At 41.0% G+C, this 13,289-nt stretch overlaps 1 protein-coding gene across 1 annotated transcript in view; it reads right to left on the minus strand.

Moving 5' to 3' along the window:
- Ntn4 (netrin 4) overlaps positions 1 to 13,289 on the minus strand; it is a 113,713-nt gene that overhangs the window by 47,239 nt on the left and 53,185 nt on the right. The window contains exon 4 of the mRNA XM_004623799.2: positions 1,698 to 1,824. Within this exon, the coding sequence (XP_004623856.1) occupies positions 1,698 to 1,824 (127 nt within the window). The remainder of the gene's footprint in view (positions 1 to 1,697; positions 1,825 to 13,289) is intronic.

The raw sequence follows: 13,289 nt of genomic DNA on the forward strand, positions 1-13,289 counted from the left end.
CTCCTGCCTTTGGTAAGAAAAGCCATAGCTGCCAGACATCATCTGAAAATGACATTTCATATTATGGATATAAGCCTGAATTCATGCTCATGCATGAGCCGGGAAGAGGCTCCCCGTGGACGGGGCACAGTGGCTGGGCCTGAAGTTCGATTTGTCCTTCTGAAACACTGTGCTCAGCTGCTGTCTTCCTCATGACTATGAGGCAATCTGCTCTCCGCACCTCAGTGCTCCGGAAAGAGGCCTCTGCATGTTTTCAGTACCAATGCCTCAACGGCATTTCTGAGATCCTCAACCCGTGGCGTCAAGGGACGCATCTCTGGGGTCTCTATGTGTTTAGACATGCAGTGGGTTTCAGTGGAAAGGACCTGCGTGGCACTCAGGGAGTTTAGGAGAAATTCTATAAGTCTTTTGATGAGTGGTTTAAAATAAGAACCCAACTCTTTTGTCAAAGTCAACTGTGTTTGAAAATGTTTGTGCTATTGTTTTTCATTGTTTCCTTGATGTGCTGTGATATTTTGATCTGATTCCTATCTCCAAGAAGCATATTATAAGATAGTGAAGATTTATGCTTAGAGGAAATCTTTTACATTTCCTAGAAACAAAAGGAATCAATAAGGATTCCTTGGGCACAGGAAGCGACTTCTCAGAACATTACTCACCAGACTTGCCTTTAGCTCTTTGGAAAACAGAGGTTTTTGAGTCTAAGCATTTTAATGGACGGGGACAATTCTCTGAACACAAAATTACAAATATCAAATTTGTTCATGTTCCCATAGTCTCCCTCTCCTACCTAATCTTCCATCTCATACCTAAAGTTAGTTCTGGTAAAGCAATCTCACTGTTGACTTACTGTTTTAATTTCTTTCTTTCTTTCTTTCTTTCTTTCTTTCTTTCTTTTTTCTTTTTTTTCTGTATTTTAGGGAAGGGTCTACAGGGTGTTCAGAGTCTCACTACTAGATCAGACTCGTAGTGATTTGCCTGTTTACAGCCTCCCAAGATCTGGGATTACAGGCGCGCGCCACCACACCCAGTCTCAAGTGCTGTCTCAGCACACCCTGGGGGGTGGGGCTGACATGGCAGGCCCAGGGATTGAACTCCTGGCCCTTGCACCTGCTTGCAGGCGCTTTAATCTGCTGAGCTATTTGGCCGGCCCTGTTTTAATTTCAAATATGATCTGCATTTGAAGTATCATAAGTGAAAAGCAAGCATTAGGATGGAATGGAAACAAGTATCTACCTTGGAGGCAGAAGTCTTGGTGTCAAGTCCTGACTCTTTCCTTGACTAACTCTTGCAAGATACTTAATCTCATTGGGCCTCAGTTTCCTGATCTGTAAAATGGGATTAACACCACCTGCTTTATTGGGCTGCTTTGAGAACTGAACTCGAAATAGCTATTTTCAAGATTATATATAGTTCCATAACTGTTCACTGTAATCCTCCACTGCTCTCGGGTCTGCTCATGCTCGCATTATGTCAGCTGCCCAAGTTGGGTGCTTCGAGCCTGCAAAGCGTCCAAGCAAACAGGCAGCACAGTCTGGGCAGCTCCTATCGGCAGCCTTGCTCACTGCGCTGTTTCCATCCAACGGTTGAAGTACCTCGGGCCGTGCGTGCATGTAGCTCTACGTGTCTGTCACCTGCCACTTTTTCGGGTGTCTGGAGTCAACACGGAAGGACCCCACAGAGAGCTCGTTACTTACTCCGGCACTCCTTCGGCATCCCGGTTCTGCCGTCGGCCGCCTCCCAGGGCCGGTCGTTGTACAGCGGTGCGCAGCGCTCGCAGTGGCTGCCCGCGGTGTTGTGCTGGCACGTGCACTTCCCGTGGACCTGCAAGCCGCAGAGAGCAGCGGTGAGCGCTCGCTGCGCCGCCCGCCGCCGGGCGCCTTCTCCCCGCCGGCGGCCGCGTCCGCAGGCCTGGCTGCAGCCCTTCGTTGCTTTTCCTGAAGATGTTAGCTAGCGAGACTAGAGATCTCCTTCCAAGCCTTCAAGAGACTAAGTCCTATTTTTCGCGAGACTAGAGATCTCCTTCCAAGCCTTCAAGAGACTAAGTCCTATTTTTCTTGGCAATGGGACGCAGGACCCTCGTGATGCTTCTTAGGTACAGGCTAAGCGTTTAAGTAAAATTTTAATGCTTTTAAATTTTTTATCCTTCTTACAAAAACAATACCTTTCACAATAGGGAAGTTAGAAGGCTGTAATACTGAAGAGCAATATCTAGTCTCTATATTTGGAGTATACAATTCTAGGACTTTAAAAATACAATTATAATTAAGACTTCTCATAAAGTGTATTGAAACTTTCTTTCCATCTCATTAAATATTCTTGTATAATACACTTTTTAAGGCTGTCTTTTATGATTACTATTCATTTCATCAATCACTTGTTTTATTAAATAACATACAAATATTTTTATATGTTATATTCAATGTTATTTTCTTTGAATGAATTTTTTTTTAATGTATTTAGTAGAGTCTACAGGGTCTCACCACACAGATTGGATTTGTAGTGATCCTCCAGTTTTCAGCCTCCAAATCACCGGGATTACAAGTGTGCGTGTAGCTCTACGTGAAGTATCATAAATGAAAAGCAAGCATTAGGATGGAATGGAAACAAGTATCTACCTTGGAGGCAGAAGGTAGATACCACCACACCCAGTCTCAGTCACCTTCTCAGGAGCTCCTGGGACGGGGGCTGGCATGCCATTTGGGGATAGAACCCAATCCCCGCCTCTCCCTGCCTAAGCAGGAGCTTTAGTCTGATGCTGAATATTCTTATACCATGTATTTTGTTTTCTTTGTATGTGTTCTCTAGAGATAAAATCGAAGGGTCAAAATATATGTACTGTTTAGGCTTTGTAGGTACTTTGTCATAATAACTGGGCATTTTCTTTTGATTCTACAACTGAATACCTGAGGGCTTAGTTTACAAAGAGGAATATACTAGTAGAATTATTAGGGATCTGAGTATTAAATGTTTTGTATTGTTTCACTGATAATTTATAAAAGCTAATAGCTTGGACCATGTGTTCTCCTAGCAGTGCGAATTACCATGGATTCCAGTACCGAGATGTATTTACTGACATTACTGTCATGCCAATAAAAATGAAAGCTTTTCAAAGCAGCTCAGAGTGGGATTCCTCTCTGTGGAGCCAACAGGCTTTTCTTTTGGGGCTCTGATAAAGGAAATCAGGGGCCCAAATTAGCATAAATCCGTTAGCATAAATGAAATCAGGGGCTCAATTTAGCATAAATCAATTAGCATAAATGAGCATAAAGGTAACAAGGTATAACAACCAGTCCACAGACACTTAATGAGCGTCTGTGAGGGCTGGTCTGTGTAGACCATAAGTGGTATCCAGAGCATTACCTGGGTTTAAGAAGGACATAGTGTAGTTAGATAAAACGGATTTATGTGGGGAAGAAAAATAAGAGACCAGATAAATAAATGCCTAAGAAACAAGATGATGCTGGCATTCTCAAGAGGTGGAGATCACTGTAGCTGGTGGGTGGTGGCCAGGGATGCAAGCTGGCCTTTGACCGGTGAGCAGCCTTTGCAGAAAGGCAGAAGCTTCCCAGAGAGAGGAAACCAAGTGAACCAAGGTGGGGGGAGCCTGTGAGCCAAGTTTATTTCAATGCATCTAAAATATTTTGCCAAAAAAAAGGAGCTACTAAAGATGTCATGGACTTAGAGTGGCCAAATCAAAACGAGTCCTTAGAGTAAAGTTCTACAGAAATACCTTGATAAATTACTGCTTGCCTCAGGACAACACTTGAGGGAGTTGTCATGGCAGCCAAGATCCCACTTCTTTGAATACTTCCCAAGTATGTGCATCTCTCATTCCATGGGAAGGGGCAGTCTGGGAATGGCACATGCATTGTTCAAGTGAAGTTTATGACTGCTGTGGGTGTATGTTCACATAAAGTTCAAATGAAGAAATTATACACAGGGTTTAGAGGCTGTTTGTGAGTGGACCACCTGATGCCTAAGAATGATAAAACTGGAAAATGTTATCAGTAACGTTTTGGCTGCCGTCTTGCTGACTTTCATTTCAGTGTATTGTAATAGAATAGTCTCATGCTTCATGAAAATAAGAGCAATCTTTTTTAATTTTTCAGGAATCAGAGAGGATATGGATTTATTTTAAAGAGGAGGTGGGATTGGATCATTGGAGTGGGTTAGTGTTGCAAAAATCTTTGTTAAACTTCTTTGCTGACTAATAGTATAGTTTTAATGTATTAGTTTCATGGAGTGCCCAAGTATGTGTTGAGTTATAATTATCTTCTTGAGTTCTTCTTTTAGACTATCTCTGATATAAACTGTTCATCTCTAGGAATTCTGTGGAATTAGGAAGTGCATTACACACCTCCACTCATACATCTAGGTTGGCTCTAAAGATGGATCGGAGAGGTATAGAAGTTCATGTTCATCTGCTCTACAAGAGTGAGATGTTTTTGTTCTAGTCCTAGATATTTGATTTTCCCAAAGTTTCTTTGTAAATAAACTCTATCAAGTAGAAACACTTCAGTCCTACTGCTTTGATTAAATTTTTCTATTCAGTATTTTGTCTCACAGAAATAGAAATCCATACCAAATAACTCCTACATGGGAAACTTCTTTAAAACTCTCATTAAAAACAGATGATTTATCACTTTCCTTGTGGTACTAGAGGCTGATTTCAAATACAATGGAGGCTTTGGAAAAAAATGATTGCAGGAAAAATGTCCCAAGGCTGAAGAGTCTAGTAAAATAAAGGCGCACTTAGCTGATAGAAGTGGCAGAATGGAGAATAGAAGGAATAGCATTTTTTTAATTGTCTCAATCCCACATGTCAAAAACAAAAACACAAGCAAAAGGTATATACAAAGTATGTACAAGTACTTCGATAGAATGAGGGTCAGAGTTTGTAGAATGCCAAGCTTCCTCCACCACTTTTGTTTAAGGGATTCTGTGGTGGACTGGCCAAGAACGCATCAGGGAGAATGGTAAGGAGTAAAAGCAAATGTGACAGAGAACAGGTCATTAAGTGCTAACCTGAAACTAGGTGTAGCCCGGAGTCCTGAAGTGAATACAAGATTTTCTTCATGGAGTAAAGACAAAGAGATAAGAACCCCAAAGGAATGTTCAAGGAACATGGGCGAGGAAGGTCACTCCAGGTCATGAACACGCTAAACATTAAGGTGGCAGAAACTGACCCTGTAAATAATGCAGATCCACTGAGATTTTTGAGTGTGGAAGTGGTTGAAAGGTATATGGAATTCATTTTCTATTCTTCACTTTAAAGAAAAATCCTTTCTGCTTCCCTTCTTTCTTAAAGAAAAATCCTTTCTGCTTCCCTTCTTTCTTAAAGAAAAATCCTTTCTGCTTCCCTTCTTTCTTAAAGAAAAATCCTCTCTGCTTCCCTTCTTTCTTTGCCTGCTATAGCTTTTTTCTTCCCATTTCTTTCTCTTCCACATCCACTCACTCCCTCAGCTTATGCCTTTCAAGAGCCAACACACCCACATGTATTTTCTGATAACATTCAGAATTTCAGAAGGTTGTGAATGACTATTTACTGCTCTTTTGTATCCTTTCTTCTTTTTAGCAAGCATTTATCAATGTTTGGAAGTGGGACTAGTTTTATTTAGAGGAACTGAACCATCATTATAGGTTCAGTTGACCAGGTTTGTTCCAAGGCTGACCTATAACTTACCCAAGCCATAGATCTATTCTGCCTTGCTAATCCCGGGTCTTGGGAGGTCATAGACATGTGGGTCAACCTCTTCAAATATTCACATGTACCACAAGATAATGGTGGACAGGTCAGTCCTTCTGGAATAAGGACCTCAGAGCCTTCCCTGGATCCCACATGCCAAGGACTGCGATGAACCCCCAGGGTCTGGAAGATGCTGGCCAGCAAATTTTTCTGTGCACAGAAACTCAGGAAGTTGTGATTTTGAGAATTACCTAAAATAGCTATGAATCATTACCTAGGCAGTTTGAAATAAGAAATCCTTCCTCAGCACTACAACTGTTGCTGTTCAAGCTTGAAAGATCACCCACTATTTGATGCTCGTGAAAAATGTGCAAGAAAACTAGGTCTTCATTGAACAAAAAAAAAAAGGAAACTTTAGTAACAAGTTAAACATAGCTCTTATTTGGCACATAGATAGGAGCTAGGTAAACTGCAGGAAAAGGTGATTGTGCTCACTTTTGTTACAAATATTATACATTAAAGCCAAGCAGATATGAAAGAGAATATAATTTCTTCATATTTGAAGCTATAGATATAAGAATTTAAGTGGGGGACAAAACTAAGAAATTGCTATCTTTCAGATTCATTGCTGCAAGGCATAAAGCTCTTGCCTACAGGGGCTGGAGAGCTGGCTCAGTGGAATAAGCGCTTCCCTGGCAAGTGCAAGGGCCTGAGTTCAATCCCTGGTTCCACAAAAAAAAAAAAAACCAAACAAAAAAACAAAAACAAACAAAAAAAGCTCATGCCTAGAGGTTTTTTTTTTAATTGTTATATTGCTCAGTTGATATAGGCCCTAGTAGGAGGTGGTAGAATACAGTCACTGACTGTGTCAGGCATATGGGATAAGAAGCATTTATCAAAATGTTTTAGGATATTTAAGTATGAGATGGAAGGTGGCATTAGATAACCCTTTAGGGTCCTTTAGTCTTCTGGTTCTATGATTTAAAGGCCTACTTCTCTGTCTGATAGATACTGGTAACCCTTTCTGAGTTACCAGAGCAGACTTAAGAAGCAGACAGCCGGGTTGTCTTTCCACCTTGTCAATGCAGAACATTTCCAGAATCATGGGAAAGCACACAAGAGAAAGCCTCAAGAATATATATATATGTATTTTTTTTGCCATGAGTGCTGGCACACACCTGTAATCCCAGCACTCGGGAGGCTGAGGCAGGAGGATCATTAGGAGTTTGAGACCAGCCTGGGCTCCATAGTGAGCTTAAATCCAAACTGAACTACATAGTAAGACCCAAAAAGCCCCCTCAGGACTATTTATTTTTTCTTACCCAATGAGGCACAAATCAAGAGGTAAATAAACATTAACAGTCTCTGTAGGTGGACTTTTGTCTATCCAGGTATTGGCTATAATTAAACTGAAATGAATTCTACTCCTTATTTTGCTTTCTGCTTTGTTCCTTCTCTGCGTGTTTCCCATCGCTTGTGGCTAGCACAATCTTAGGCTAAATATTATTCTGGTTCCTCCTCCAAACAAAGACGTACTTTGTGCTCTAGCAGCGACGTTCCCCACCGGTGTTCACGATAATGGGATTCCAAAGCAAGACATCAAGAGGGTTAATGTTTTGGAGGAGTCGTGTTAACTCAATTCTTTGAGGAATGTCTGATAAAATGTGCTTCACAGTTGCTTTCTGAGAATGAAGGGAACAACTCTTTGACTCTCTTGTTGTTCAGGTCCTATTGAAAGCGATAACAAAAGTTTGTGAAAGAATTGATTTGTTTTACAGCTTAGTATTCAGAAATCCTTGAATTTCATAAATTAGTAATTTCCTTGTGCTGTGGTGCCACTGTTGTGTATATATATATATATACAGATGTGATTTGATTTTCATTACCCTGCACACATGAATTCTACTGGAAAATGAATGTTTTCTCATACTGTCACCAAAACTTGAAAAATGTGAAAAGAAGGTACGAACAGTGCTGCATCTATGAGCCGGAGGAAAATGCCCACTTACCAGCAGCTGCAGCGATTCATAGCCCTTCGTTTAGCTACAGCAAATGATTTAGAAAGTGGCACAATGGCACGCTGCAATTTAAGACCAAATGTCAAGGCAAAAACTGACTAATTTCTAAAGAGATAGTATGTCCCTTTTAGAGAAAAGGATTAACTTTTGAAAGAATGAACTTTTTATGCATGAAATGAGATAAATTCTAATAACAGCCTAGCCTGTTAGAACCTGCTCTTCTTATGCAGGACAAAACCACGCACAACAGTTCTCCAGCACGACCTTTGAATAGAAAGCATTGTGAGGAAACACGCCTTTTCATTAAGGAGGAAAACATGCCTCTTCCCCATTCAAGGTTGCATGTTTTAATTTAACAGAAGAAACAGGAGTTCTGCACTGAAGACGAAGCACAACAATTGAGTCTGATGCAAAAGGGGGCTCACAGCACACGATCAGAATGGGGCAGAAGGGGTGAAGGTTGAGCGTTCCACAGCCTTGCCCAATAATGTAGATAGCAAGAACGCAGGCACAGCTGAAGAGCTCGGTGGTTCATTCTTTAGTCTCTGTTTGAATGCTGGAGAAAACTGCTCTTATCAGAAAGGATGGGCAACAAAATAAAGATAAGAATAGGGCCAGGGCAAATATGATTACAGAAGGAAAACTGGCCATTGTGCAACTGCTCCACCCAGCTAGCTGGGATGCAGAGGCTCTTCCTGCAGAGATTCATTCCTTTAGTTCTTAGGGTGTCGCAGGTTCAGGAGCTGCCTACAAAAATGCTCTGCACCCTCCTGAGGGAGCAAATCCCTACATCACTAGCAAAATTCCAGGTCAGCAGGTATGATAACCATCTGTTCCCAGTCCTACACCCGGACTCAGGTTGTTTTCAGAGAAAGGGATTTATTGGTGGAGGGGAAGGCAGTATTTTAAGGCGAGAGAGAAGATCCAGAGATAAATCACACCTACTTAACTAATTTGCCAAGCCCCTGCTTTGATGGACAAATCTGGAAAACACAAATGGAGCCAATGCAAATTTCATAAGTGTTCAGCATTGATGCTCCATACGAGGATCAAATGTGTATCTGCCTATCTTTCCTAGACTGTAAGCCCTTGCAGGAAACAAGTTGGATTTAATTTCTTTCATTCTCCCCAAACTGGCTTATGATAGGTTTTCAATAAATGTGTGTGTGTGTGTGTGTGTGTGTGTGTTTCCTTCAGCTGATATATATTTAATGGGGCCTTGAGAATTTAAGTCATTGAGCTTGGTCTCTTTTGTCCTACATTTACTCCCCGAAGTTGAGTAAATGTCCTACATTTACATTTACTCACTACTTCAGGGTCTCATTGAGCTTGGTCACTTTCAGCTTTATCCAGGTGCTTCCTGTGTATGACCCCCGTGCGTCCCCACAGGCCCCACATCATGGGTTTGTCCAGAAGATATGATAAGTGGTAGCCATAGTAGCAGTAGCTTGGCTGGCACCGCGTTTGTGGTGCACCCGGCACAGTGCTGGGCATGATATAAGCATTAGTCCATTGGACTTGCACAAAAATGCATGAAGGTTATTATTGCTCATTTTCACAAATGAGTAAACCAGGTCCCAAAACACGTAAGTAACTTCCCCAAAGTAAGGAGCGGAGCAGCTTGAACTCTAGCAGTCTCATTCTAGGGTTCTTGGGTTAACTGCTAAGTTACTACGCTTTTTATAAGCCCCTGGAGAGTAGATTTTGAGGCCCCCCCTTTGACCAAGTCTCTTTAGGGAAACACTTAAGTGATTGGTGCACCCCAAATCGATTTGTCCTTTCAGGACTCTTTGGTACAGAGCCGGGTTTTCAATTTTGAAGATAAGTACAGGAGGATGACCCCAAATTTCCCACAGCTGGCATGAGTATGTTCAGCTCACATAAGGGTACAGAATGCTTTTCGATAATCATTGGATTGACGCTAAACATTTCAAGCTGTGCACTGAAAATTCTAATGCCTCCTAGGGACCTTCTAGGCCAAGGGTCACAAAAACATGTTCCTTGTGCGAAGTGGCATTGAATACATTTACAAATAGAGATGACAATAAGAAGGTAAATGGGGTTTAGCTGAAGATTTCTTCTCTGTGGATAGAACCTCTGTATGTTACTTACTCTCCTTATCGGATAGGATTTGGGAGGGATTGTAATACCATGTAGATAATGAGTTTCAGCCAGTTTTGCTCTTGGCTGTGGAAAATCCTAATCAGGACATAGCTGGGAGGCCTCCTTAGAAACAAAGGACAGACTGGGCCCCTAATCTGTTACTCATCAAAAGCACAATTTGTGTTTTCTCTTAAGGCAGGCAGGAACTTAAAAATTGTTTATTTTAAGAGCCATGACTTTTTGCTTGGGCCTATAAATGCCCCTTCGGTGAGTAAATGTAGGACAAAAGTTGACCTTCATTTTGCAAAAGGCTGGGTCAAATCCTTCTCAACTTTGCATACAGGCATGTCATTCATTTGGGGAAAGTCTTTCTCTTTTCTCTGAATCTGCCCTGCCTCTCTCACTGTTTTTTAAGACAGAGAACATCCAAGCTCAGCGCCGCCATGCCCTAAATCTATGGTCACCTTAGATTCCAGCCGAGCCTTATGTAACTGAGTCCGCTATGCCCATAAGACCTCTTCTCATGGGAACTGAACTGCGCCTCAAGTCATCAGCACTCCATAGGAACCACAAAACCAGGACGGAGATAGTGATCAGGGGGACACTGGCCCACCTGAGCTGACCCTGGAATGCCAGTTTTTGTGGCTAGGCCAGGCTGACCCCTTTATCAGAGTATGCTCCCTGCCCATACACAAACTGGAGTCCTTTTTTTTTTTTTGTATTTTAGGCAAGGGTCTACAGGGTGTTCAGGGTCTCACTACCAGATCAGACTCATAGTGATCAGCCTGTTTACAGCCTCCCAAGAAATGGGATTACAGGCATGTGTCACCATACCCAGTCTCAATTGCTCTCTCAGCGTGCCTGGCCCCTGTGCCTGCTTGCAGGCACTTTAATCTGCGAGCTATTTGGCTGGCCCACAAGGTGGAGTCTTTTCCTGTCTCCCCCCCGCACCCATTGCAGCTTTTTCTGTAAATTTGTGCTTTAGTTTTAATTTCCATTTCTACTAAAACAAGTGACCATCCTAGCCAAGGATGTCACTGCTGTGCAAGTGTGATGATTCTGGTACATTTTAAAATGTAGATTAAAAATGGCTGGCTTATTTTCATTTTTTTTCTTTTTAATGTAGAAAATCTTGAAAACCCAGAGCTTTCATGTATTTATTTAAGTGAAAGTTTATTGGCGCCTTTGTGCATGTTTTCTACTATAAGAAATCAAGAGTTGAAGGGGTATTTAGAAGTACACACACACACACACACACTCACACACTTTCCCAATGCTACCACATCTGTGTGTTTCAAAACATGGGCTGTGGTTCCAAGATTGCTCAGAGTTGTGATTCAGCCCAGCTTTGTTTTGTAGGACAACAGCTAGAACCAAGAGCTTGATGAAATCAAGTTTTATGGTTTGTCTTTCAGCACAACATGGCCACTTTGGTAAAAGTTGGATGATCAGCTAAAACAAAACGAAACAAAACAAAGGAAAAAAACAAAAATAGCTCTGTGAACCCAACCTGGCCTTCTTCAGAAAGGAAAGCAAAACTGCTCTACAGGGGAAATAAGCATGAGTGGACCTTGCCAACGTGTACATTTGAGCATCAAACACAGGGCTTTGTGCTTACCACGCAAGTAGTCTATCACCAAACTATACCCCCCCCGCCCTCAAGATACTGTTACTAACATAAGTTCACTTCCAAAATCAACTAAAATTATATTATATTTATTTATTTAGTGGTACCAGGGATTGAACTCAGGACCCTGCGCTTGTCAGGCAGGTGCTTATTCTTCTGAGCTATCTCCCTGGACCCCATAATTTTTTTTTTTTAAATTAAAGAAGGTTTTAAAGTATTGTTTTACAATGGACTCTTGTTCCAGTAGCTTTTTTTTTTTTTTTTAAAGAGTGAAGTTTAATTGCATTCTTTAGTGATGTTTAAGTAGAAGCTTTTCTTACCCAGAGACATTATTTCCTAAAATGAAAAAAGATTCAATTACCAATGAACTAAATTCGCGATACTCAGGAGGCTTATGAGGATGACATTGAGATAAGATCATGTTATTACCAATTTAGGAGTTTTTGGCTATCATTACTGAATTGCTTAAGACTGTCTTTTATTTTTTCTTTGTTTCTAATGACTTTTAAAAGTTATTTTTGACTTCTGTGCTTTAAAAAATGATTTATGTCCAACAGAAAATTTATCTGACGAGGTCCTCTGAGCGAATTGAGCTAGTGTGCATGAATACCCTGGTTTCAGATTTGCAGCCCTACAACATCAGTGAAGTAAAGTGTTGTGATTTTTAAGACACTTCACTGTGCATAAGACTTTATTGCTTTAGAATATCAATGGGCTCTTTTTTCTGTCTGCAGTGGTTACAGTCTTCTCAGTTGCACGTACAGAGCTAAAGAAGACAGACACAGGTCATTAGATTTTTACTGACATTCTTATCCATGGGCAAATTTTGAGCTTCCTCTAATAGTGTGTAGGAAACTATCTTAGTCAACAGCTAACTAATGTGAAGTTTCTTTTGAGCCAAATTGCTGCCCGGTCACCAAGTTTCGTTCCTGGGATTGCTGCTACGGGACCTTTCAGTGTGTTTTACCTCTGTTCTTCACTTGCTCTAAGTCTGACCTTCAAAAATTTACTTCGCACTTCAGTTTTCATACTTCAGCTTTTCCAAAGCCATGCAACAAATCAAGGGTAGAACAGGGGACCAAGCTCTCGAAGGACTCCTAAAATATTAGAAACTGCATCTCAGAACCACCAGCTCATTTTCCCTTCCCACAAACCCCTAAAAGAGCTTCTTATAATCCTAATTTTAATGTCTTCATACTTATTTTAGTAACTTAGAAATCGCAAATGCAGGATTAACAATGTGTAATTTCTAATGTGTCATTAAAGGCCTTAGTGCAATATGAACCAAGAATCTGGGAAACTGGGTGGAAGTGAAATGAATAGAACCCATTTTGTAAGCAACTTATCTATTAAGCAGGGTTTGACATGAGAAAGAAGGAGGGTTTCTGTAGGGGCTTGTTCGATGTCTTTTAGGATTTAGATGAGTTTTTATAATTAGTTGGGGGCCAGGTAAATTCTATTAGAAATGCTGTGGGGATTATTAAGTACTTTTCACCTCATTGACATTCATTTGTTCAGCGTGTTCACATAGCTGTTGCTTGTTTTAAAGGAAAATGCCTTGTCACAGACTACTTTGCATTCTCTTAGAAGGTTTCTTCTTAATTCATTCTCACTCACATTTCCCACTGTTTGCCTTCTTTCTTGACAACTCTGTTTGACTGTCACTCAGGATTCTATACAGTGCAGAGGGCGTTACAAAAGTTGACTTGTTTAAGATAAATGAGCCCCTGATTGTGGTACAAGAAGCCAGCTGCTAGGGCACCTTTTCTTCCATAGGTCTTTTTTTTTTCTTCTTTGAATTAATTCATTCAGATGCTTCTCTTCACATCGAAATTCTTTTTTTTTTTTTTTT

Source organism: Octodon degus, unplaced genomic scaffold, assembly GCF_000260255.1.
Source record: "Octodon degus isolate 3935 unplaced genomic scaffold, OctDeg1.0 scaffold00004, whole genome shotgun sequence".
NCBI lineage: Eukaryota > Metazoa > Chordata > Mammalia > Rodentia > Octodontidae > Octodon > Octodon degus.